The sequence below is a fragment of the Aedes albopictus genome, chromosome 2, assembly GCF_035046485.1.
Source record: "Aedes albopictus strain Foshan chromosome 2, AalbF5, whole genome shotgun sequence".
NCBI classification, from domain to species: domain Eukaryota; kingdom Metazoa; phylum Arthropoda; class Insecta; order Diptera; family Culicidae; genus Aedes; species Aedes albopictus.
In genome coordinates this window covers 230,418,321-230,446,170 of record NC_085137.1, presented here as the reverse complement: position 1 = coordinate 230,446,170, position 27,850 = coordinate 230,418,321, and the positions used below count along the sequence as shown (strand labels likewise).

The following is a 27,850-nucleotide window of genomic DNA, read 5'->3' as shown; positions in this document are numbered from 1 at the left end:
GTCAAGCGATGACAAAGACCGCCAACTAAGAGTTGTGTGCTTAGCTGGTAGTGGAGCCTGGGCACTGTTGTCCTTCTGACTTCAGCTAGATTGAGGAAATACGACCCGAGCGTCTGTTCACCAAGGAGGTGCGGCTCAAACAGCGTATGTTCTGGCATCCAGCGGCTGATTAAGAAACGCTGCACCACACCCAACTTGATCCAAGGTGGTAGCCCCATCAGCGTGGTCGTCCCAGTGTTGGTTGGGACGTTAAACAGAACTGGCACGATGGCCCTCCGGCGAGACAGGAGTGTTGGCGTAGGCCCAATAAGCCACCCGTAAAAATCCCCATTGCGAATAACATAGGCGAACAACTTCAGCGATTCCTTGAACAATGGCTGTTAAAGTATCTGGTGAAACTATTGGGAAATCTCTGAGGAGATTTTGAATGATTCCTAAATGCTTAAACAAAAATAAAATAAGGCAAAACTGGAGGATCCACAGGTTGATTTTTTGTTGCTATCAATGTTTGCAGAACAAAATTTCCTAGAAAAATTCTTTGTGTCTAGCACAACGATAGGGCCCACAGGGATAAACGCGCGGGAATTCGTCAAGATCAAATCATTTCCTTGATTTCCTTGGATATAGGGTATCTTAGTGCCGCATATACAAAATAGTCATTGGCAAAGGATGCTCTCAGTTAATAACTACGAAAATGCTCGTAGAATACTTAGCAGAGAAGCAGGCTTTATCCCGGTGAGGACATTATGCCAAGAAGTGCAAGAATACAATGAAACTTTATGCTTAGTGAGCCGAGTTCTTTTTGTTCTTGATCATTGAAAATCAAATTCACCATATTAAAGCTTTGCTCACTTTTCCCTAGGTACTCAACATTTCCAAGTCACTTCAAACGTCTCCAAAAAGTCTCCCCTTGTCACACAAATCCCCAAGAATTGCAGTATTTCGTGTCCCATGTCACCTGGAGAGTACAGATGAAAGCAAACACAGTCACCTTCTTCTAGCGTTGTTGGATACACCCATATCCAACTTCAAAACCTCGCCGAACCGTTGTCACCGGTCGTTGTCCGACATGATGTTCGCACGCAGAGCCGTCTACATCAAAAGGGTTTCCACTACTACTCTCTGGCTGTCTACCGAAGTCTCAGTCTCTCACTAGCCGAAGGCGGTGGCTGGCAGGGCGGATGAACGAACGCCGTCCGTCGTCGGTCGCTGTGCGTTGAATGTGTTAGATAACCTCCGGTGACAACGCATCACACCGTCCTACACACAGGTTGGAGCAGTGTGACTGTGACATAAATCACACTTGGGTAGGTACGTTAGAACCAACCGACCGAAAGACTTTGGCTGGGGACCGGCTGCGAATTGAGGTGCGGCGGCGGCGGCGGCGGCGGCGGCAGTGAGCACACCTACAACAGCGCGCGGGTAATGAGTGGGTGGGCATGTCGAACCTAATTCCCGGAAGATCACGGCGCTGATAACGAGTGCCGGCGTGTTCTGTGTGATGATAGCGCGGCCGACGGCCATCGGGGCATCGAAATCGCGAGGACCGAAAGGGAGTTTTGTGTGTCATCAAGATAGGCGATAGAAGGTTCACCGGAGCACAGCGGAGCGTTTGACGCAATTGAAACGAGAACATGCAAATTTGTGTTGGAATCTTTTGCCCTGGAAATGACAACTGTGATTCATTTTGGGATTTGGGATACATCACTACGCTTGGGTCTGCCAATCCTATGTTGAAATGGTAACTAATATATAATGGACAGGTCATGACATACAACAGTTGTCTTCCGCTCCTAAGCTAACAAAGACCCATCAATTTATCGAAATCCAAGTAAATACAGCATCAAAGAAACTTAAGGCGGCAGCCAGAAAGTATATCACGGTACACAGCAGTAAGCCACTTTCCTTCATGGCCTGCTGCATCATCTGGTGCCGCGTACCTAGTTTTTTTTTCGTCTGTTGATAATACATCCACTACCAGTACTACTCCATTACGCACATGACCTGGCCTTCCCTCCGCACCCCTCCAGGGCAGTTCACATCTTCTCCAAAGCGCTCCAGATTCCATTAGAGCAAAACATTTCAGCGCGAAAGCAAACTTCCAAAAACAAAAACACCGACCTTATTGCACGGTGAGAGTGCGGTCCAGCCGCGCATTGGATCGTTTCGCTGGCTGCCTCTATACGGACCCAAGCCAGCTGCCTTTTGGCTGCAGCTTTTTTCCCATATGCGCTCTTGGAACTGACCGCCGCGGGCCGCGCCACCATGGCCCCAATCATATGGATGTACGTAACGTACGGACGAACCTAGTAGTACAGCAGCAGCAGCAGCAGCACTTGGTCCCAGTCCCGGGCCGAAAGCAAAAAGATAAAGCCCCGCTCCGAACAAGCATCATTATCTCGAATAATAACAAAACTTGTGTAAACGGAAAACAAAAGAAAATGATAAGTTAACCGCGTACCTACGGTGGTGTGTTCTGTGAGGCCGTTTGGGTCAGTTCGGTGGCCGCCGTTCCTAGACGAGTTACTCAGAACTACGTCGCCGCCTAACCAGGGACCAGGGAAATAGACGTACAGTTCCTCAAGTTCGCAAACCGAATCGGAGGGGGTTGACGGCGACGGGCGTCCAAATTTGGCATGCGCTGTCGTTGCTTCAGAGACACGGAGAGAGAACTGGTTCACTGACTGTTCTTATAACTATCCTAACTCCATTTCCTTATCTCGACAATAATGGTGCGTCGCGTCGGCAACTGGGAGAAAGGACTACAGCAACACACGGCAACCGAACTGCGCACCCACAACCTCCCACTCCACAGTGATGTCGGTGGACGGAAAAAAGCCTTTGGAAATGAGGGAGCTCTCGTGCGCGGGCTCGAATGATGTGCCTTAGGAATGGGGAGACGGACGGACACGTTTGCCCTCGGTCGGTCGGCCTGCCATGCCATGCCGGTCGGTAGGTTGGTTGGTCCGTCGTCGGTGGATGGACGGATGCTTTGTTTTCGTATTTCTTCCCCACCTTGGTATACGAGCCGAATCGAGTAGAGCAGAGCAGAGAAGAACAGAGGAACATTTTGACGGTCAGCGAGCAGAGTCTGTCTGATGCCGACACTGACCGATTAACTGATTTCCATAATTGTTGAATGATGCTGCTGATGGAGATGATGATACAGTTTCAGAAACGACGGCTAATTGTCGATAGTTTTATGCTTTTGCTGCCGGGTGATTCGGTGTCTATTTTTTTGTTTTGAGATAGTACAACCTATATAGTAAAACTCGCTCTTGTTCGCTACTAGATGTATCCCCTAGATTGGTGAAACTGTTACGATATGGAAATTGCTTGAAGGTTTCAAGCTTTATAAGCTCAGAGACTGCGAAAATAACACTTATCATGATTAAGGTGGTACTACTGGCAGAGCATCATGTTGTTTGATGGTTCTACACATTTGAAGTGCGATAATGGTTGTAATTAGACGAAATCTGTAGTGTACGCGAGAGCATTTGATGGAAAGTTATCTAATTTCAACTAGGTTTGCTACAATTGAGCGAATGTTAAGTCATGGTTTCAGGCTAAATCGGTTTGTTACAAAATGTTCGGGTTTGACAAGGTTTGTTGATATTGTCAGATTCAAAAACAAAACAAGCCCAGAACATAAACTGTAATAGGGTAAAAAAATAGATTTCGATTGAGGACAATCGAAAAAAAAAAACACACACAGAGGACAAAAGTTAAAGACATCATTTGTATTTTCGCGGCATTTTTGGAACTCATTGATCATATCATATCGAAAGTAATGGCGCATCGGAATTTACACACAAGTTAATGTCTCTGTGGTCTGCACCACAAACGCAGCAAATGCTACATGAGAACAAAGACTCAGGCCCTTAATTACATTCAATAGCGTTATTTTTTTCTTTGCAATTATGATAAATACCCTTAGAGTAATTGCAATTGCCTGTGGAATTACGAACTGAAAACGACTTGAAGAACATTTTTAATTGCATAGCAAAAGGGTTGATTGCAGAAACTTCATGTCAAATGCGAGCGTTGAGGGTCGGTTCGTTGGTTGGTTGTTTCCAATCTTGCCAAACTACAATTCGACAATGATTTCTCTATAGGGCATAACTGACTTGATCGATATTCCTTCAACGATTTTTTTTAATTGCTTAACTTCTTTGCCGTTCTACGCCGCATTGTCCCATGTTATACGGGATTCCCATACAACATGGGATAATTCTGGAACAGCATTTGAAAAAGGCCCAAGAGGTCTTGTGTCTTTTTTCTAAAACTCTCCGTATGGCATAACAGCCCACGCAAATGAACACCGTTATCCGAAAGATCGATGTTTGCTCTATCTGATAACGGTCTATAGTTTTTGTGAATAAGCTGAGGGGGGCTCAGGAGCGACGTGTGAAGTCATTGTTTACCAATGCTTGTATGCCCTTTTCAAATGTTGCTCCAGAATTATGCGTAGAACAGCAGAATGTGAGCGATTGCAATTGACAACTGCACTTACGTCGCCTGAATGCATTCTGTTCTACTATATCGATCTTGTTGCTTTTGTACTGCTTTAAGAACAGACTTGTTAGAATCCCAAAATGACCGTCACAATGGCCGACTTTGGCACCTATTCACGATTTCGAGGGCACAAATCTCTTCGAAAACAAAACCAGCACACGTGAGCTTCTCATTTTAAGTTTATTACAGGTGAGCAAGAACAGAATAACAAAATGCTATGTTGTTTGGAGCTTGGTTCTTGAGAGTTATGCGTCTGAAGTTCTGATGCACCATTAAAGCGGGATTTGAAGACGTTTGTCCTTCACTTTTCTACTTTCTACTTTCAACAACAATCATCCTCGAGCTCATCATCATTTAACTATGGATTAAAATGATGATGAGCTCGATAATGATTGTTGATGTGTAGCTGTTGCTCCTCTTTCAATCCGGTTGAGAATCTATTAGGAGTTAACGTTCGCCGATATTCAAGTATCCGAGTCCGTTAGAACCAGTTCAGAAAAGGACAAATATCTGCGGCTCTCGAGGAGAAGAGCAACTAACGAAACATTTTAAGTGTCGGAACTGGGAATCAAACCCATGATCATTCACATATGAAGCGAAAGTGTTTTGATCTGTACCACGGGTGCTTGCATGCTAAAAATGTTTAACCAAAACATACTAAATCATTGCGCTTCTGGTTCCTGGAGCAAGATGTTGCCGTCCCTAAGTATCTGTACTAAACAGACTTTATAAAAATCAAAACACTTTCTGTAATAATACAAAAAAGGGATGACGGAGAAAATTTCTTCGGAGCAAACGTCTTGAAATCCCGCTGAAGCACAAATCTCACGAAACAAGCTTCAAACAATCGTGTATTTTATTATTCTGTTCTTGCTCACTGGTAATAAACTTAAAATAAGAAGAACAGGTGCGCTGGTTTTGTTTGCGAAGAGATTTGTGCGCTCGAAATCGTGAGTAGGTGCCGAAGTCGGCCATTGTGGTGGCCATTTTTGGATTTATACAAGTCTGTCCAAAATAGTTGTAGAATACCAAACGATACATGATTGATAAATTACCAAGATGGTACGCAGGTGGAGTTCGTAGACTCGGGACTAGGTGGATGAATTCAGCCTGGTTTCTATTGTAGTAACAATAAGATGTGGAGCTTATGCTACCATCTTTCGTTACGACAGCTTCCATACTACATGAAATTAATTCCTCGAAGTAGGGTAATTCGCCAATTGTTGAACGGTTAGTACCGGCATTTTGGTTTTCGTTTGTTTTTCCGTGCATAATTCCACAAGTTGAAAAATATCCAGTGAACGTCTAGATCTACTTATCCCTTATACTGCCCATTGAATTTGTATTCCCTTAAATTCCATTTTCTAAGAGAAAATAGAACATTTGTATGGGAAGTCTGTCACCCAAATGTTGAACGCTTCCTTAAGCTAGCTCATCCTAATGTTGGACGGTTCTCGCCAATTGTTGAACGATTGAAGCTTTGTTTGTAATTGATGACGTATAACCCGACATCAACCTATCATTCACCTATTTTATTTTGGCCACCAAACCCAACATAGACACGACAGTTACCCGATGTGGGTCCAACAGTGGTCCAACATTTGATAAAATTTGACCCGACATCCGATAGTTTTTCACTCCTGCGGATTTTTTCCGGGTTTTTCGTGTTTTGTGCCCAGCTAGTCCGAGCTAGTGACAATTCATTTAAATGACAAGGAATCGCACATTTGAAGAGAGCTCTAGTGGACTGAAATCGGTTTAAAGATGACTAGATGCAAAAATGGCTGAAAAGATTTGATTAGAAGCGAAAACGACAGAAGAAAAGTACGCCTTTAAAAGTCCCTGAAACTCTCCTGGAAACTCATGGGTCCCACTCAACCCCCAAGAACACTCATGGAACGACCATGAAACCCCTTGAAAACCCTTGGATTGCTCCTGAGCCTCCTGGAACGCCTTGAAATACTCCTGGGATCCCCTAACCTTCTGAATTCCTCTTGAACACCTCTGAAACGCCCTTGAAACCGATTGAAAACCACTGGAATCTTTCTGAAGCCCACTGGAACATCCCTAGAACATCCCTGGAATGCCTTTGAAACCCCATGAAATGTACGGTTAGGTAAACTGAAAAAAAAATCTAGAAGTCATGCTAACATCGCAGGTTATGCCAGTGTTCAACAATTGGATCATGGATGCATAATGATAGTGTAATAAGAAAAATATTTTTTCAAATTAAATTACAATGAAAATGTGATTTTAAACAATGTTAAACTGTAAATGACATCCTTCCAGTACCTGTAACTATGGTGTGCCTTTGATATTTGTGGTCGATTTGCCCTCAAAGCTTATTTCGTAACTGCAATTTCTTAAAATTTGCGCAGTTTTCGTGTCATTCGTATAAAATTTTCAATCAATTTTTTTACGTAAAATATGTATAATTTTGTAACTTAATTAGAGCAATATTGTGACCCACATGTATATGCATCTACATTATACGTTTACGTTGGATGAAAATTATTTAAGTTAGACTTATAATAAAATATTCAGAAACTGTTCAGCATTTGGGTAGTAGCATAGCATAGCATAGCATAGCATGAATACTTGCACAAATTTTGGATGGAGTTGCAAAGTTGAATTTCCATTGACATTGCTGATGTCGCTACTATCTACAATGTCATAGATTCACTCAGCTCCACACACCTGGCCAAGTCCTTGCAAGCATTTATAAATCCCTTCATTAACTTAGAAAGAGCCCAGAACTGAAGCATCTTCCAATAGATGAAAGGATGTTGAAAATAGCGAATTTTAAACTTATATATGCATTTTTATGCATATATAAGTTGAAAAAATAAACTTATATATGCAGTTATAAAGTAAATATACTGAAGTAGAATTTTTTATAAATAAATAAATAATATTGGAAAGATCTCACCAACTGTTGTGGGGTTTTTGTGGTTCAATGCCGATCATCTAATTGTCTTGATTCTTGTTCTTCTCTGTAAAGAACAACACAATACTCAGCAAAGAACAACACAATACTGAACACTAAACACCCGCGCATCTATTGTTTTGATTTTCACTCGAGACAATAGCGAACGCGATCGATTATGCTGCCATACTCACCGCTACAGGAGTGATGCATGCACAGCAAAGAACAACACAATACTCCTGTTCAACATTTGGGTAGTGTTCAACAATTAGCGAATTACCCTACATTAAATTAATTCCAAGCCTCATTTGTTGAATATCTGAGCAATTTCGATTGTTCTGGTCAATCACGAAGTACGAATTCATTCGATTATCTCACCTTACCGGTCAGACTAAGCTCTGAGTGCCCTCTGCTGTACGTAGGAGTCGTCTCCATTCTACTCGGTACATGGCTTCAGTACAGTCCCGCACTATGCGAAGGGTCCGCAAAGCGTCCTGCACTGCATCGACTCACCTAGCTTGCTGCGCACCACGCCTTTTTGTACCGGTCGGATGGTTCTCGAGAACCATTTTAATCGGGTTGCTATCCGACATCCTGATCACGTGACTTGTCCACCGTAGCCTCCCGATTTTCGCAGTGTGGACGATGGTTGGTACTCTCAGCAGCTGGTGCAGCTCGTGGTCCATTCGCCTTCTCCAAATCCCGTCTTCCATCTGCACTCCGCCGTAGATGGTACGCAACACCTTCCGTTCGAAAACTCTGAGGGCGCGTTGGTCCTCTGCACGTAGGGTCCGTGCTTCGTGCTCATAGAGGACTACCGGTCTAATCAGCGTTTTGTAGATACAGGGCTGTTACAGGTGGCGCAGATTTTGCGTTTTTCGCGGTTTTTGCGTTTCGCGCGTTTTTACTAATTTTGGCGCGGATTTTGCGGAAATGGTTTTGTAAATGTATTTACATCAGACACATAGACACGGAATTCATCACAAACGAAAAAAAAGAACATTTTCAAATTAGAGTTATGGAATACTAATGTTTATAGTCAATAGCGTGGAGTGCTAGAAAAGTTGCATTGTACTAGAAGCTCAATTTGTTATAAATTGGAAGATCATATTCTGAATTTCTTAGTCAAACTCTTGAAGTCATTTCTGTCTTAACCCTGAGATCAGTTCTTGGCTAAAATTTTGGATTTAATTTAAATTTTGGACGGAACTTACCTATAGAACAATGCCTGACGTTCGAAAAAAACACTGAATAATGGCAAGACTTTGGTTTGGTGTTTCTGAAAGCTTTTTTTGTAGAATTTGCAAAAAGACGTCTTTCGGAAATTTTGGAGGAACATTTGGTTGAATTTTGTAGTCAAATGTAACAAAATCCCGTCAAGAAAACCATTGGTTTTGTAGACTGTGTGTATCGTAAGCAATCAATCTGATATGCCTGGTTTAGACGGTGCAAGTGACTTGATTCAAGTCATTTGAAAATGCCCAATTGAATGCGAATTGAACGTGTAAACACCACCATTCATCTCACTTGAGCAACACACTTGACTTGAACGAAAGTTGAACATGTTGAACTTTTTCATTCAAGTCAAACGTCGTCTCACTTGCCCCGTTTAAACCCGCGATTCATGTGAGCTGAATTCAAGTCGTCTGTCAGTGAGATGAATTTATTTCAGTTTGCTTACGCTCCGCACGAGTTGAACAATGTAAACACTTGCTTCAACTGAGATGAATTCAAGAGCATTCAAGTGAACACTCAAGTCATTTGCTCAGTCTAAACAAATCATTACATTGGATTGAACACTTTTGAGAAGTTAGCAAGTGAAATGCTCGTTTCAGTTGAACAATGTAAACCAGACAATAGAATCTGGTTGGTTTTCTGACACAAAATGTCCGAAATTCCTAAAAAAAAATACAGGTAAGACGTCCTGGAGATTTTTATGATTGCATTCTTAAATAATTCCATAGAAAAAGCTTTTGAAAAACTGGATAAAATATTAATCATCAGATATTTTAGCGATTTTTTTTCCACGCAGGTTTTTTTATTGATTATGGATGAGTTTAAAAATTACAGAATTGACTAAAACAGTTATTAGTGGAATCGATTATTTTTGACTAAAAACACTGATAAAATTATCCTAAAAATACGTAAACATCTGTTGTAATGGTAAAATTACTCATTGATTTTGGATCGGAGCACTCGTTGAGAGGGGCATTGCGGGCACAGTTATTAAAGGGTTTCTTTGTAGAATATTTTGGGATTTTTTTTTGCAGAATACTTGAAGAAATCGTTGAAGCTTTCGAAATCTTAAGACTGAGGGCATTCTTGCTGATATCTTCACTGAATTTCCAAGGGTGTGGTGTGGCCAATACACTTGTCATAAATTTCTGATGAATTAATACTAGGGTGGCCCACACTTATATGAAAAACAAAAATTTCGAAAAATGCCAAGTCTTACCTCCTGAATCAGTTGTTTTGGACTCCCAGAAGCTACGTTCAAAATTTGAGCAAAATTGGTTGAGCCTAAGGGGGCGCTCAAAACGCTTGAAGTTTGTATGGGAAAACTTGGCCAAATGTATGCAGAAATTTTCAGTTTTCGAATTTTGCCGCTAGGTGGCGCTGTAAGCGTTCAATAAATAAACCCTTTGGTATTATTGTAGGTGACTATATGCCAAACAACTTTGTCGAAGACCGCGAAGTGATCCGACGGCTGTGAAAAAAGTTATACCCTAAGCAAAGTGAGGCAAAGTATTGAGATTTCATTATTGATATTATTCCTTTACATGTATTGGAAAAATAACAATAAAGTTTATCCTCACTTTACCTAGGGTATAACTTTACACATGCATTGGATCACTTTGCGGTCTTCGACAAACTTGTTAGGAATATAGTCACCTACAATAATACCAAAGGGTTTATTTATTGAACGCTTACAGCGCCACCTAGCGGCAAAATTCGAAAACTTAAAATTTCTGCATACATTTGGCCAAGTTTTCCCATACAAACTTCAAGCGTTTTGAGCGCCCCCTTAGGCTTAATTGATTTTGCTCAAATTTTGAACGTAGCTTCTGGGAGTCCAAAACAACTGATTTAGGAGGTAAGACTTGGCATTTTTCGAAATTTTTGTATTTCATATAAGTGTGGGCCACCTTAATTAATACTTTTCTACATATCTTTTGCCTTAATGTTTAGAAAAGTTGCCAGATATATTCAGGAAACGCTTCCTTTTTCATAAATATCTTACTTAGGAATAAAATTTATTGGTAATGTAATCAATAAATTGCACTAGTAATTAGTCTCTGCTAGTATTGCTCCTCGTATTACTGTGAAGATACAATAAAATAAGTTTCTGCAGAAAGTAATCCATGAATTTCTCAAAAAACTTCTAAAAAATATTTTTTTGCAGGTCTTTTGGGACTTAGGCCAGATTTCTTTTTGGGTTGTCTACCATAATGTTGGTTATAAATAAAATTATTTCAAAAGTTTCGCCAAGAATTCCTTTTTTGGGACTGCTTCAGAGAGCAGGAACATCCACTTTCGAAAAATAGTAGACAAAAGCAATCAAAGAACTATTGATCCGAAACTTTATATTCCAGTCAGTGTTGAAAATTTCATTTCGTTATATCAAAATTAAACCACCTACAGCTCATTTTAAAAGCTGAACATGAAAATATGGTATATGAAGAACTGTGCTGCTAGACCAGTTCTGCAAGAAAGTCACGGAAAAACTGCTATTTTTTGAATATTTAAGGTAAATGTCACGGACTTCCTTCGAAAAATGCCAATGATATTGACGGTGAATATCATTTGGCATTTTCCAAAGATAGTCCGTGACATTTACCTTACACTTTCGAAAAATAGCGGTTTTTCCGTGACTTTCTTGCAAAACTGGTCTAGCCGCACAAGTTTTTCATATACCATATTCTCAGGTTCAGCTTCTAAAATGAGCTGAAGGTGGTTGAATTTAGAAATGACGAAATGAAATTTTCAGCACTGATTCCAATTAAAAAAAACTAGTCTGTTTGCAACTTGTTTAATCTCTTGTTTGATGTAGAAGTTGTCATCTAAATTCATGGATTAGTAATGGTAAAAAATCGATTTATCAATAGAAAAGCTCTTCATCTGGAGTACAACAAATGTCATGAATAGTTCATTTTCTTTGGATCTTCTCTGTAAAATTCTGCCTTTTTAAAGTTGGCGGGCGCGGCGATTCCTCCCTGGAGCCCTTTGCAATCATTTACTTTGTCTTCGACACATTAATGACTAATCCGATTCGCCTCTTTAGTCGGATGTACGTTTCCGCCATCATCTCAAATTTGCGAGCTATAATATCAATATCATCAGCGAAACCAAGCAGCTGAACGGACTTCGTGAAAATCGCTCCACACGTGTTTATCCTCACTCTTTTTATTACACCCTCTAAAACAGTGTTAAACAGCAAGCACGAAAGACCATTACCTTGCCGTAACCCTCTGCGAGATTCGAAAGGACTCGAGAGTGTCCCTGATACTCAAACTACGCACATCACTCGATCCATCGTCACCTTGATCAATCGAATCAGTTTATCCGAGAATCTGTATTCATGCATAATCTGCCATAGCTGGTCTCGATCGATTGTATCATACGCCGATTGAAAATAGATGAACAAGTGATGTGTGGGTACGTTGTATTCGTGGCATTTATGCAACACCTAGCAGATGGCGAACATCTAATCCGTTGTAGTGCGTTAACCCATGAATCCAGCCTGATATTACCCCACGAACTCTCTTGCAATCGGTGATAGACGGCGGCATAAAATTTGAGAGAGTATCTTGAAGGCAGCGCTCAGTAGTGTGATCACGCGATAGTTCCCGCAATCCAACTTGTCGCCCTTTTTGTAGATGGGGCACACAATACCCTGCCATCCATTCCTCCGATAACCCAGTGTAGTGCTTCCACCAGTGCTTCTCCACCGTATTTTAGTAACTCGCTTAGTAGTTGATCTGCTCCAGCGGCTTTGTTGTTTTTCAACCGGTCAACCTCCTCCTCAATCTCTTGGAGGTCAGTGGCCGGAAGTCTTTCGTCCTGTGCACATACTCCTAGATCTGTTACCACACCACCTTCGGTACTTGCAACGTCGCCATTGAGGTGCTCATCGTAATGCAGCCGCTACCTCTCGACTCACCGTTTTTTAGCAATCAGGAATTCCTAATGGATTCCTAATTCAGAAATTCTACCCAGGGATTTCTGAAAATAGTTTATCCAGGAATTTCTCTGAGAATTTCTTTATGATTTCCTCTTGGTATTCCTGCAGAAATAACTCTTGGTATTGCTTCAAGAATTTCTTCCGGAATCCATGTCAATATTTTTCTATAATTTGTTTATAGGAATTGTAGTGGAATTCATGCTAGAATTCATTCATCAAGCAATTTCTGCTGGGTTTACTTCAGGAATTGCTTCAGATATTTCTCCAAATTTTGTTTTATGAATTTCATCGTGGATTTCTCCAGGAATTTCATCTGGGATTTTAACAGTGGTTCCTTCAGAGATTTTAATCCCTACAATGTTTCTGCTAAAAATTACTCCAAGGATTTATTCAGGGATTCCTTTAGGGATTTTTTCGGAGCTTGCAATAAGGATTCCCTGAATGATTACGACTGTTCTTGGTGTATTCTTTAAGTATTTATTGGCCTTCTTATGTTCTCCGAATCCAACGTGTCGATATTTGATAAAGATCCGATACGGATCGAAACGTTGGATCAAGAGAACATAAGGTCTTGTACCGACTTTTCGAACCCCCTAAGCAGAATACCCTCTTCGAATGAATGTAAACAGTTATGTACCTTTTAATTCCGCCCTATTTTGCTTATCCTTTGGCAGATACGCGTATTTCGACTAGGGTAAACAGGTATAATATGCCCCCCCCCCTAAGCAGAAATGGAAATATATCTAAAATTGGCGCCTTATTCCATCTATTGTCCACTGCAAATCGTTGTTTCTAAAGTCAGTGAAGTGTTGCATGAGAACTTTACCTCTGGAGGGGTGGCTATGGAAGCTATGAAACGTTTTCCGAAAACGTTCCAAAATTTACCTTATCAAAACAAACGGGGCAATACGCCCCATCAAAAGAAAAACGTCCAGCCCCGTGATAAAACTGTATCAGGGGATAATTCTACCACATGCTTATCCTAGGAGAGCCTTTTAACAAGTGTTTAACTGCATAAAAGTTGCAAAATAACATAAGTGAATAGAACTAGCTTCGTTTACAATGAAGCCAGCTTGCAAGAGGTAAAATATTACGCCAAAAGCCTCGATTTCAGACTTTTTGATATTTTTATTGCTTTTCTATACCAATCAACTAACGGACCAGCTTGATGGCAATTAATCATCAATATTTAAGATTTCCAATCGATCCCGCATGCAAAAAGCGCTTGAATAGCTAGAAAATGAAGGGGGGCGTTTTGCCCCGGTGGGGCGTATTATACCCTTTTACCCTACCACTTGTAATCTTCCTCAGTGTCAGTTATTCAGTTATTATCAGTGGATAACTGACACTGAGGAAGATTACAAGTGGTAGTCGAAATACGCGTATCTGCCAAAGGATAAGCAAAGTAGGGCAGAATTAAAGGGTACAAAACTGATTACACTCATTCGAAGAACATAAAATGTTTTTGATCTTACAATCGGGCTGAAAAGCCGCCAAGAAATACCCAAAGAATACATAAAAAGTTCTTTAGACATATTTCAATGGATTTATCTGGAAACTCTTCTTGGGATTTCTACAGTAATTAGTTACGAGATTCCTTGAGTAATTCTTGTAGGGCTTCGTCTTGTAGCAAATTGGGTTATTCCTCCAAGGATTCTTTCGGGGATTCCTCTAGAAATTTTAATTGTGATTTCACCAAAGATTTTCCCAGTGCTTTATCTTGGAATTCATTAGAGGTTTCTCTAGGGATTCTTCTACAGAGCCCCCTCATTGTTTTATTCCAGGATGTGCTTTCCTGTTACTGACGCAACTGCTCTCAGTATTAAGTATGTATCATGGATATGTGACAGGGGATGTTTTCTGCTCAGAACACATTGGAAAGCGGAAACGTAGAAGAAAAGGGAGCCAGTTCTGGTAGCATCAATTATAACGTACATGTTGATCAGTGTTGGTCTATTTTCATTCGTTGCGCTAACCGGTTCCACTTCTGCTGTAGTCTATGGTTTTCTGTAGATCATGAATACGACAAACTGTAAGAAAGCTGTGTTCCAGTAGGGATGTGATAAAAAGAAGAAGAAATACACTACCTTCGTTTGGGTGAGAATGGGTCAAAAATGCATACTCCTGCATTCATCGTTCTAGTCTTTTGATCATGTGCCTTTTGATGAATGTGAGCTTTAGTAAATAATGCATGCCCGAGTTATGAACAAAATATTTGGATTTCGTCAATTTTCCTTAAAACTACAAGTGTATGAAAACTGACCCAAAGGAGCTGAATTTGTTCCGCATTGACAACAAAACCTGGTCAAGGTTGATTCTACTTACCAATACTATATTATATGATAAATATGAGTTTGAGATTTTAAAAAGTATCAATCCACCTAAAAGTGTTATGTTTCATCGAGCCTTAAAATTGGCATTTTAAAAAGGCCTTATTTTCAAGACAAAATTACCTCATTCTTGAAGTCCCCGGAGTCACAGATACTATTGATTTGATTTGGAAATACATTGTCGAAAATATTGTTCGGATGATTGCTTTTCCTCCACATTTTGGTACGCTTTGTGTGCCGAGACGAGATCGCCTGCCTTCCCGCTTCATCCCAAATTTTCTCTTGTTTTGCTTCCAAAATGTTTGACTGGGCAGCATATGTACAAAGGTTCTTCTTCTTCTTCTTGGCGTAACGTCCTCACTGGGACAAAGCCTGCTTCTCAGCTTAGTCTTCTATGAGCACTGCCACAGTTATTAACTGAGAGCTTCCTCTGCCAATGACCATTTTGCATGCGTATATCGTGTGGCAGGCACGAAGATACTCTATGCCCAAGGAAGTCAAGGAAATTTCCTTTACGAAAAGATCCTGGACCGACCGGGAATCGAACCCGTCACCCTCAGCATGCTCATGCTGAATACCCGTGTGTTTACCGCCTCGGCTATATGGGCCCCTGTACAAAGGTCTGCTCCCTAGAAACATTTCGTTTGCGCGCTCTCCGATGATTATTCCTACAATCAATTTGATGTGTTTAATACCAATGATAGAAGAAAATGATTCCTCATTTCAAAACCTTTCGCGCGGGTCGGCATTGCATATGGTTCCAACCAGAACCCCTGGCTCGATACCCAAAGCAACACCAGCCAGAAGCAGCACCGATGATGATCATTATCGGAAGGGGCGGCTTTTGGGGGCCTTTGTTATTTTCCGGTTCGTATTGTTTTGCTTTCCGCCTCGGTATCAATTACCACGAAACTCCATCAGCCAGCAACGAACGTCTTCCGCCTCCACCCTCTTGCGCTGTGCGATACATATGAGATGGGTGTGTGCTGCTGAGTGGCAATTACATTCCCCCGAGTGGTGGGTACATGACGCTCCAAATTGACCTGGCCAGACTTTGAGGCTCCCGCGCGAAAGTCAGTGGGTCAAACGAATACGCTGCTTTTCACTTTTTCTTTCTTCGAATAATGGAATGCAGTGCTTCCGCGTTCAAAAGATGCCGCCCGCCCCAACCAAGACGGAATCACTTTCGACGGCCGAAGGACCTTGAACTTGAACGGTAGCCGGTTGGCATTTCGTCAACGCCAGTCGCTGAGGCGTTGAGGTGTCAATTGTTTTAGAGAATTGAGAGTTTTTTGAATGGGCACATTGTGTAATGGTGGGCCTCGTGAATGGAGTAGTCAACGAATGCCAAAGCCATGCGAATACAAGCAAGAAGTTAAATCTGATTAAAAAAAATCCATTTTCTAGCTCCGAAAGCCTTCAGCTTTTAAAATACCTAACTCAGGTACCGTAATTTCAGGTGAAATTGATCGACGCGAGGGTACAAACTTTGTCATTGGTGATCGTGCAAGGAACATTCAAACTTTTGTAGTCGTAACAGTATTGCACATGTGATGAACATTTGAATAAATGTTTCTAGCTGCCAAGCAATCACTAAACCCGATTTCGCCATTATATATTGACAATGACATTTCATTAATTTCCAAAAAAAAAGAATTTCGATTGAGCCCCAAATAAATGAACTACACACTAAGAAAAAATCACCGACTTCGATAATGTTTTACCGAAATCTCAACCGTTAAGTTTGTTGCTTGCAAGTTCTACCGAACTTCGTTAGAGTTTGACAGATAAACGATAACATTTTACCGAAATTTTGTAATTTTTTACAGAATTTCGGTAAAAATCCATTACCGGACGCTCAGCGGTTGAGATTTCGGTAAAAATTACCGAACGCGATTAGCTGTGTAGATAAAAAAAAATTGCATCCTTTTAGGCACGCTTTTAAGTGTTTTCGTAGTATTCATCTAACTGTTCAATACCGGGACGTTAGACAACACGGAACCAACAAACTACCCACATTTGAGTGCTTTTCACGCAACTCCATAGTTTGGCCCAATGACTCAAATTTGAGTAAATGGATTAAATTCACAATAGGTTGTTTGCCTTTTACTTCAGCGAGAAAATTTACTCAAGGTAAATTCAACTCAAATGTGAGTTGTTTCAACCTAATTTTAACAAAAGCAGCATTTACCCAAAATTTTCTTATTGGGCCCAAATTACTACCGGTGGGTCGATGGTGCTCGCTTCGTTTTTGGCAACAGCGAAGGAGGAAATAGTAAAAACAATCTAATATTGTATAGTAAGTTTAATTGATATACCTACTTTTGGGTAAAGTAAACCCAAAAAATAGGTAGTTCTAGTTTTCCGTGAAGAAGATCGTCGTTGTGATTGTGTTGCTTAATAATGACCCTCTGCTAATTTCAAATTCTCTTATCGCTCGCTTGCGTTTCCATCCACCGTATTCTTTCATTATTTTCCCTACTCTTTATTACTTTGAGTAGTTTTAGTTTTTTTTTTTTGGTTTTTCTCGGTGATGTGTGAGTAGTATTAGAGTCTCCTAATTAAAGGTAATAATGATACTACACTGAAAAAAAAGTTTAACATAATTCAAAGTCGATTACTCAGAAAAACCACTTTTGATTTTACTGAAATATTATCTGAATGAATCCTAGAAAGTGTTAGAATGGACTAGTTTTACCTAGAGTTCTACCATGTTTCTTGTCATTATTAATGCTTGCAGTACATCGGAAATGCATTACAAGCATTAAAGCCACCAGGCCTACTGTGCAGCGTTATTGAAGAAAGCTATTGGGGGGGGGGGGGGGCGTCTCGTACCAACCGCTTAGCTTTTTAGAAAGCAAAAAACACGAAAATCGTTGTGGGTGACGATGCTAAGAAGGTTAATGTCACCCCTTGGTCCCCTTTGCTGGGATGGCACACATGTATTTACTCTTATGCCTAGCTAGGCTTAAGTTTGATTATCCCGGAATGAATCTTTTGGCGCTTAGTTCAGTTTAGCAGAACCCTGGCCATAGTGACCTGAGAACTGTAAAACGTTTTGGAGGGTAGTTTTAGTGGTAGGGTCTTGGACCATTTGGGCAGGGAGACCTATTTTGAGCACTTGCTACTATAACTCAGTTAATTTCAATCCGATTGATTTGAAGTTTTGATCATGGCTAGATATTATACCCTATTATACCTATCTGATCTTGTCCCAAAAGACAAGTTAATCGGTTTAAAATTGACTGAGTTATAGCAACAAGTGCCCAAAATAGGTCCATATAATAATGAAAAACGATGAAAAAGATAAAGACTCCTTATATGACACATTCTAATAAGTTCAAATATGGCCAACTCTGTTCAAGCAAAATCAAAACACTGTTGCTTTGTTTTGTCCAATGTTAGTCCGTTTAAGTCCTTTGTCAAGGACTCTATAACTAACTGCCACGTCCAGTGTGGTTCGTCAGAACTTGTAACGTGTAGATCGAATTTTCCCGCACTCCGCACAGTCGTAGAAATTTTTTAAGACGCACTTGTGTTTACCAAAAACTGGGTTTTATAACTTATTAAAAGATATAAAATAATTTTCAAATCTGACAACGCCTATGCTTTCCAGATTGAAGGAACTCGTAAGCGGGACTCCTCTGAATCTCCGAATCATACGAAAGGAAGCGCAATGAGCAAGCGGCGGTCAATTGAGCGAGTGTGTGGTGGCGGCCGCCACCGCCGCCGCCGCGCGGTATGGAATATGTATTATGGTAATTACACCCGAATCGGCCTCAGAAGGATAGACTCTGCATAAAGAGAGACCTCTCTGTACGGTGCTAGTGGTACAGAGTGTTTGCTAGTGCGCTTCATCCACCTATCCGTACGTACGGGCACGGCTCTACGATTGAGCATCCGTTGTATACGAATCGACATCCACCGGGGCGACGGTCCGTATGCTATATGTGAGAAGCGAAGAAGCAATTGTACTTAATCACGGGACGGCAAAGATGAAATGACTCCTCGTGGTTTCATGTATTGCCATTTTGTACGAATTTGCACCGCGTGTCTGTCTTGTGGCTGACTATGACGGCTAGGTATGGGACGAAGATCTGCTCGGTTCGTTGTTCTCTGGATACGAATTCAATAAGAGTAATTTTGGAAAGACTATTTTGGAAACGCGGTGCTCTCCGATTGCGTTCAAATCAACCTCTGGTGGCATAAATTGACCGAATCTACCGACAATTATCGTCACACGTCTGAGAAATTCAGTTTTCCCGGTGAAAATGCTTTTAGAATTTCTATCGTTAAGCCTGATTTGAAGAGCTGCAATTATGAAATGAATCTGCAAATCTTGCCCCCACCCATTACTAACACCCCAATGTTCTGGACCGCACCCAGTCTAACCCAGTTTTCCTGTTTCAGATTCCGGCAGCGAATCAGGCTCGCACAAAAGTATGCGCGGCAAGGGACCCTCCGGACCGTCGGACGGCAAACCAACCCGGGTGCGAACGGTGCTCAACGAGAAACAACTACACACCTTAAGGTACGTATAACCAGAACCACAACAAAGTCCTACTCCACCAAGACCGACCGACCGAAGCACGAACCCCATTCTCTCCGAAGGCAGAGGATGCGGCAAGGCCATAAAGTTTTATTGCACGCCCCATCGACGGACGTCGGCCGAGCTAAACGTTCCGTGCCGCGTCGTTCATCCCCGAACGTGCTGATCACACCTTTTTGTCCTGGCTATAATCTCAATCTCCCTCGGACAAACTCCCTCTGGTGCGAACAAAAAAAAAATACAGAACGCCTCGTCAAAGCGACCGCGAGAGTAACCAGGTCCGAACAAATCGACCTTTTAGAAAGAGGAACACATTAGAGCGATGGTTTTAAGCCCAGTTCAATATCGTGTACGTGTTTAAATTCGGCTCGTGATTATTATTAATATACTTTATTAACGTGATTTTCAGCCCTATGGCGATTAGATTCGGAAGCACCTACAGTTCGTTGGCTTTTCCTTATCTTGATTGATAATAATAACATTTTTGTTGGCGCTTTTCCTTCATAATGACGTGCGTTTCTGGTTTTGAAACTTCTGGAATTATACACAATTACAAACAATTGTAAGATCGCTTGGGGGAAAAGAACTATTATGTCCCAATTCACTAAAAGTTGAAACAACGAGGTATGTGCTGATCTGCGGTTCACAGGAGTTTCCTCTAGTAAACCGAGTATCGATAGGTGGAACATGCAAGAAAGTGCTTCTTGTTTGAGATGAATGTGTACTGGGGCATCGTCAAAGAGAAATTCAAGTGCTACCGTGGGTGTTGAAGAGTACGCTCCAGGCATCGCCATTAAGCCCATCTTTGGAGATGGTCTAATTTTGATTGGATCGATCTTACATCGCCCTTTTGTCACCACACAAGACATCCAGAAACAGTTGTATAAATTCATTTGATATACTTGGGTTTTAGACCCAAAGTTGTACCAAAGGATCGCCGGCATTGTCCGAAGGACAAGTTTTTTAATTCTTAACTCAATGGGTGGTGTCCAGGAAAGCATGGATTCAAGAATAACTCCAACGTACTTTACTTGTTCAGTCACATCGATTTAAGAATCAAACAAACGCAAAGGTCGAGCGCCATTACGGTTTCGCCTTTCCGTGAAAAGAACAATAGATGTTTTACTCGGATTTACTGAAAGGCCATATTTCCGACATCAAGCGCTTCACATCAGGTCAAAAACGGTACTGATGCTCATACCGTCTTACAATGTTTGGTAGTCGTCGACAAAACCATAAGAGTTTCCTAAATAGCGTATCTGCTACGAAATTCCACAAAAGTGATGACAAGACTCCCTCCTGAGGGCATCCACAAACACTTAATTTCTTCATCGCTGCTTGACGCAAAGTCGAGAAGAGATCATTGGCGTAGCTAGCTTTTTCTTTTATCTGTCTCACTCTCCTAAACAAACACGAGAAAGAGAAGGATGAAAAAGGGGACACAGCCCCCTCTTGCAGCCCGCTCTTTCTCGTGCTTGTTTAGGAGAGTGAGTGAGATAAAGAGCATTTGATAAATCCAATTGGATTTCATTGGAGATAAACCAAGACTTCGTGCGTCTTCAAATGGCATGGCATCGAAAGGCACATTGCATTGTCAAAGAAACCCTCGATTCCTAAGAAAACACCCAAGAAGGGTTGCTTTTGAGCGAATGCCTTCTCGATATCGTAAACAACCTTGTGTGAAAAAGTCTCAGTGGATGATGAACATCACGGATGTGATGATTCACAATACGGTCTAAGCATTTCTGAATAAAAGAGCTCAAACTGAATCTGAAATTCTTTGCTTTTTAATGCGACGCACGACCCATTTTCAGAATAAGCTTTAGAGTAAGGTTAAGATATTGACACCTCCGGAACTTAGACAACTTATCGACAGCAGCTTTGATTTCACGCAGCTTCAATACTGTAAATTTATTCCTTATCACTATCTGTTTATGTACAAAAAAGTTATCTTACTTTGCAGTATCAGTTCCCATCTTCAAGTAGACAATTCTCTGAACCGTATTGTATGACTCACATACATTTAACTACTACCGATGTGCTCAAAACAATTCACTTCTTCGGTCATCTAAGGGTTCGTTCAAATATTACGTAACGCTAAGAGGGGAGAGAGGGGGTCCAGCGATGTGTTGCGCTTCATACAAAATTTCAAAATTCCCCATACAAAAATTGTTACGTGGGGCAGGGAGGGGGTCTAAAAATGACAAATTTTGCGTTACGTAATATTTGAATGAACCCTAAACTCTACTTTTATTTCCACTAACGACTACCGTATTACAAACGTACGCAATAAGTAATATCCCACCAGGAATTCTTCTAGGGATTTCACCAGACATTACTCCGAGAGTTTTCCATGGATATCTTTAGAGGCTCCTCCAGTGGTTGTTCGATTTCTTTTCCGTCTTTACAGCTTCCTCCAGAGGTGTTTATTTCGAGGATTCATTCTGATATTTCTGCAGGTAATCTTTAAAAGATTTCTTCAGGGATTTCTCCGTATATTCTTTCGAAAATTCTGCTAGAGATTGCTCCAATTATTCCACCTGGAATTATTCGAAGGGTACGAATTTCTTCCAGAAATTCTTTCAGAAGATTAAACCAAATATTATTCAAATTTTGAATGACGCGAATGCCACAATAATGGTAAAGTATCGTTAATAAGGCCGTAACAAATATTTATTTCACTTTTTGTCCCACCACTCTTTGGATGGTCGAGGGGGGGGGATAAAAATAATAAAGCATTTAATCTGAAAAATATTAAAAACTCATCGGATTTGTTGAAGAATTTTTGGCAAGACCCGATATTTTGATAAATATTTTTTTATCTGCCCCCTCAAAATGCTAAATCCGACCAAAAAAAAATTGAAGGGGGGGGGGGGGAGACAAAAAGTCAAAATTAAATTTGTATCAGCCCAAAGAGTAATACATAATAGTAATATTCAAAATGAATCCAGGAATTCTTAAAATGTTTTGTACAAAAAAATCTATAAGAGCCCATCTAAGTATGTCTTAAATAATTTGTCCAGAACTTACTGCAGACATGAATTCTTTCAGATTTTCTTTCCAGGGCTTCCTACAGAATTTCATTCAGGAATTTGTTAAGAGAGCTCTCCTAGGACGGACTTCCTAAGGAATTCCTCATGGGGTTGCTTCAGGAATTCCTCCAGAGATTCACTCGGGAATTCCTTCTTTGATTGTTTCAGAAAAAACTCCAGGTATTATTTTAAAAATTCCCCCAAGGTTTCGTCCAGAACTCTTCTTAGGCTTCCTTCAGGATTTCTCCAAGAATTCTTTTCTGGGATTTCTTTAGAAACTTCTTCCTCAGGAACTCATCCTGCGATTTCTGCCGGAATTCATCCTGGGATTCCTCCAATGATTCCTCCAGAAATTCATCCAGGGATTTCTCTGGGAGTTCTTCCAGGGTTTCTCTGGGAATTCCAGCAGGGATTCCTTCAGGAATTCCTCTAGAGATTGCCCTAGGGATTCCTCAAAAGATTTCTCTAGAGATTCCTCCAGGAATACCTCCAGGCATTCCACCTGGAATTTCTCAAAGGACTCCCCCATGAATTCCTTTAGGAATTACCTCAGGAATTTCTCCAGGAATTACTTCAGAAATTTCTACAACAATTCCTCCAATGATTTGTTCAGAAATTCTTCAGGAAATACTTTAGAAATTCTCCCACGAATTTCTCCAGAATTTCCTCTACACTGAAAAACAAAAGAACCCAAAATTTAGTATTTTAAAACTCACTTTTGAGTTCTTTTTGCATGCCCTTTCATTCGCTCCCTTTATTGTTGGCAGAGAGTGAATAGCAAAACAGCCCAACTTTGAGAGTTCAATGCGGGAAGCCAAAATTGAGTAAGTAACATAGTACCGAAAGTTGAGTAATTTTAACCGACGGTTGAGTAAAAAGAACTTTGACTCTAAGTACTTTGGTCGTATACGCCTAAATGCAAACTACCTCAAATTTGGCACGCAACCTCGAAGTTGGGTGGAATGAACTCACTTTTGGGTACTTTTGTTTCTCCGTGTAGGGATTCCTCCAGAAATTTATCAAGTAGTTTCTCCTCTAGGAATGAAAATCCTCCTGGCATTCCTCCAGGCCTTTCTCTATGCATTCTTTCTAAAATTCATCCAGACATACCCTTAGGAATTCCCTCAGGAACTCCTCCACACGTATCTCCATAATTTCCTCCAGAGATTCCTCCAGGTATTTCTCTATGGTATTTCTCTATGAATTCTCCTGGGATTTCCTCCACAAGTTTCTCCAAGAATTCTCCCAGGGATTGCTCCAAGTACTACTCCAGGGATTCTTCCAGAGATTCTTCCAGGAATTGCTTCAGGAATTCAGAGATTTCTCCAGGAATTCTTCTAGGTATTCCTCCAGGGACTCCTTTAGAAATTCCTCCAGACATTTCTCCGAACATTTCTCCAGGAATTCTTCCAGGTATTGCTCCATGCGTAATTTCAAAAATTCCTCCAGGCATTCCTCCATAATTTCCTCCAGAATTGCGTGAGGGATTCCTTTGGGCATTTTTTTAGACATTTCTCCGCAAATTCATTCAGGGATTCCTCCAGGGCTTCCTCCACGAATTTCTGCAAGGACTCCTCCAGAAATTACACCATGAATTCCTCTGGAAATTACGCTTGGAATTTCTCAAGGACTTTCTCGAGGAATTTCTTCAGAAATTTTTCCAGGCATCTCTCACTGAATTCCCCTGGGGGTTCCTCCAGGAATTTCACCAAGAATTCATCCGTGGATCCATCCAGGAATTTCTGCAGGGATTCTTTCAGGCATTCCTCCAGGTATTTCTTCAGAAATTCCTCCGAGGATTCCTCCAAGAATTCCTTTAGGAATTTCTCTAGGAATTCCTCCAGGGTTTTCTCCTAGAATTCCTCCTAGGATTGCTCCAGGGCTTGTTCCAGAATTTCCTTCAGATATTCCTCTAGGATTTCCTCCAGGAATTGCTTCAGCGATTCGTCCAGAATATCCTCCAACGATTTCTCCAATAATTCTTCCAATGATTTTTCCACGAATTCTTCCAGACATTCCTCCAGGTATTCCTTCCAAAATTCCTCTAGGAATTCATCACGAGATTTCTTGCGGAAAACATCCAGGGATTCCTTCAGGAGTTCCTCTAGAGATTTCTGCAGAAATTCTTCCGGAAATTCCACCAAGCATTCCTCCAGGAATTCCTCCAGAAACTCCTCTAGCATTTTTTTTCTGGAATTTCTCAAGGGATTTGTTCAGAAATTTCGCCAGGTGTTTCTCAAAGAATTCCTCCAGAAAACTTCACCAGCAATTCCTCCAGATTTTCCTTCTAGAATTCATCTAGAAATTTATCCAGGAATTCCTCCAAGAATTCCTCCAGGGATTCCTCCAGGGACTCCTCCAGGGTTTCATCCAGGGATTCGACCAGGAATTTGTTCAGAAGTTCCTCAAGGGATTTCTCCAAGATTTCCTCCAGGGATTCTTCCATGAATTGCTTCAAGGATTTCTCCAGGGTATCCTTTAGAGATTTTTCCCGGATTTTTTTCCAGAAATTCCTCAAGAGATGTCTTCCAGAAAGTTCTCCATGCATTCCTCCAGGAAATCTTACAGAGATTCCTCCAGAAATTCTTGCATGGATTCCCACAGGAATTTCTCCAGCGATTCCTCTAGATATATTTATACAGCCATTCCATAGAAAAACGATACAATGCATCTCCGATTGTCGTGAAACTTGGTGGGCTTGTAATTCTTCGGATATAATTAGACCCGTATTTTTTTATTTCGTCATTAGGGTGACTAATTTTCATATAGAATGGTCCAAAAAATTAAGGTTTTTCAAAACTAAAAAATTTCAAAAAATCGTATATTTTAAACTAGTTGGCCGATTTTAAATTTCTTTTTTTTTTGTTTGAAAGCTATTGAATTGTAGTTTTCAGGAAAAATACGTTAAAGGGGCTAAAATGTAAAGAGTACTATAAAATATGCAAATATATTAGTTTTTTCACGTTTTCATGGTCTCGGGACCAAAGAGGTACCCTGGTTTTATATTTTCATCAGAAAATTCAGGAAATTTGGCGTAACATATCAAAAAATCAGAGAGTTTTTGAGATATGATTTCTTGAAAATAAAAGGTCAAATTTTCCCATACAAGACACTTTTTTAAATTTGATTATATTTTGATTACTTATAATATTATGGATACCAAAACCACCAGGAATCACTTTAAAAAGCAATACTATGCAAAGTTTTATGAGAATTTGCAATTTCAAGCAATTTTAGAGTAGCTAGTACTAAAATATATGACTCTCTATATTCAAAAAATCATATCTCAAAAACAAAACAACATACATTTCTGATTTTTTGATATTTTACGCCAAATTTCCTGAATTTTCTGATAAAAATATAAAACCAGGGTACCTCTTTGGTCCCGAGCCCATGAAAACGTGAAAAAACTAATATACTTGCATATTTTGTAGTACTCTTTACATTTTAGCCCCTTTAACGTATTTCTTTTTCTGAAAACTACAATTCAATAGCTTTCAAACAAAAAAAAAAGAAGTTTAAAATCGGTCAACTGGTTCAAAAGGTTCCTGAAAACTACAATTCAATAGCTTTCGAACAAAAAGTTTTGAAATCGGTCAACTGGTTCAAAAGTTACGATTTTTTGAAAATTTTTAGTTTTGAAAAACCTTGATTTTTTGGAACACCCTATATGAAAATTGGTCATCCTAATGACGAAATAAAAAAATACGGGTCTAATTATTTGCGAAGAACTACAAGCCCACCAAGTTTTACGATAATCGGAGTTGCACTATATCGTTTTTCTACGGAATGGCAGTATAGCCATTATAGCCATATAGCCATTCTTCCAGGAATTCTGACAGAGTTTCCCTCATGGACTTCTAAAGGAATTCCTCTATGGGATTTCTTTCAGGGATTGCTCCAAGAGTTTCCTATGGTGAGTTACGAATGTTTAGTAGATATTATAAAAAAAACATTGAGGACTCTAGAAGAAATAATTCACGTGTAAAGAAAAATCTTTAATCTTCCGGAAATTGGCCACCACTACCAGCACCACGCAGATTTGTGAAGAACAGTCGAGCGTTTAACAATATATTGTACAAAATACAACAACGTGTCTGCTGCAGTGTTATGTTTCGTTATTTATTATAGCAAGTACGTATAAATATTCCAAGTGCTTCCAAGAGATGATTTTACCAGATACATCGCAATAAGTTCAAAAAATAACATCATATGCGATGAAAATTGTCATTCAGCCGTATATATATGCGATGAGTTAAAGTAGTACTTTATACGATGTACAGCGTACATCCTTATGCGATTTCTGGTTGTTTAGGCTGTACCATTCTGCATAAGTCTGCAAAGATTGATCGTTGCTGTTCTTTTATGCTGAAGATTGATCTGAGCTATCCTAACCGTAGCCACTACCTAAACGAGGCAAGATTAAGCTCTTTACAATCACAGCACGAACAAGAACAGCAGTAATAAAACCAGATTGGTTTCTATTGGAAAACATTAAAGGCGAGGATACACAGCATACACTGCGTAATTCGCCCTTGCTCAGTCTAAAGTTTGAGACTAAATATGGGCAGCTGGTTATCTTGGAGTAACACAAAGTCCACTGAGCTATAGTAAGGTCAAAATACTATAGAGGGTGCCCCAGTATTCCACAGGTTCCTTTTGCGATCAAGTTTTTATTAGACCACCACTCACCTAACCATTCATTTCCAGGCACGGTAAACGTTAAGCCGCATAACACCATGCATTAGGGGTCACCTGACTAGTGGACACCTACCACTGAAACAGGCGGGTATTCTAAGCCAGATTAATCAATCGCTACTACCACTACATAGCTATCTACGCTGATCGGGAAAAGAAGATAATATTGATAATCAACTGCAAACGGACCCGAAAAGCCGATCAGTATGTAATCAATAAAGTAATAATCAGCACATTTCATAGCATTACCAATGAAGGAAGAGTGATACAATGATTCTAATAAGTTAATTCTACCGAAAACTTGAGACTGGTGTTAGAACACATTTTGCTAACTTCAAGTTATTCAATTCAGTTCAAGTCAAAGACTTTTCTTTCATTGTCAAGTTGACTTAGTTAAACACTCAAACTTCAGTTATACAATGCGAGAAACAAAACCTCTTCTGTCATTGAAAACTGTATGAAGTGGACAAACACAATTGTATCCATTTGGCCAAACAATTCTCCCAACCATGACTATGTTTGCCGATACCATTATCGCTTCCTACCATCCTCTTCTCGCTGGTAGGTTCTGAACAGCCCAACCATACACACAACACCCATCTAGTCCACTCAACCTAA

General features: G+C 40.4%; 1 protein-coding gene across 1 annotated transcript in view; it reads left to right on the top strand.

Moving 5' to 3' along the window:
• Window positions 1-27,850, top strand: part of LOC109412364 (insulin gene enhancer protein isl-1) — a 199,237-nt gene that overhangs the window by 150,816 nt on the left and 20,571 nt on the right. The window contains exon 5 of the mRNA XM_019686014.3: window positions 19,364-19,484. Within this exon, the coding sequence (XP_019541559.2) occupies window positions 19,364-19,484 (121 nt within the window). The remainder of the gene's footprint in view (window positions 1-19,363; window positions 19,485-27,850) is intronic.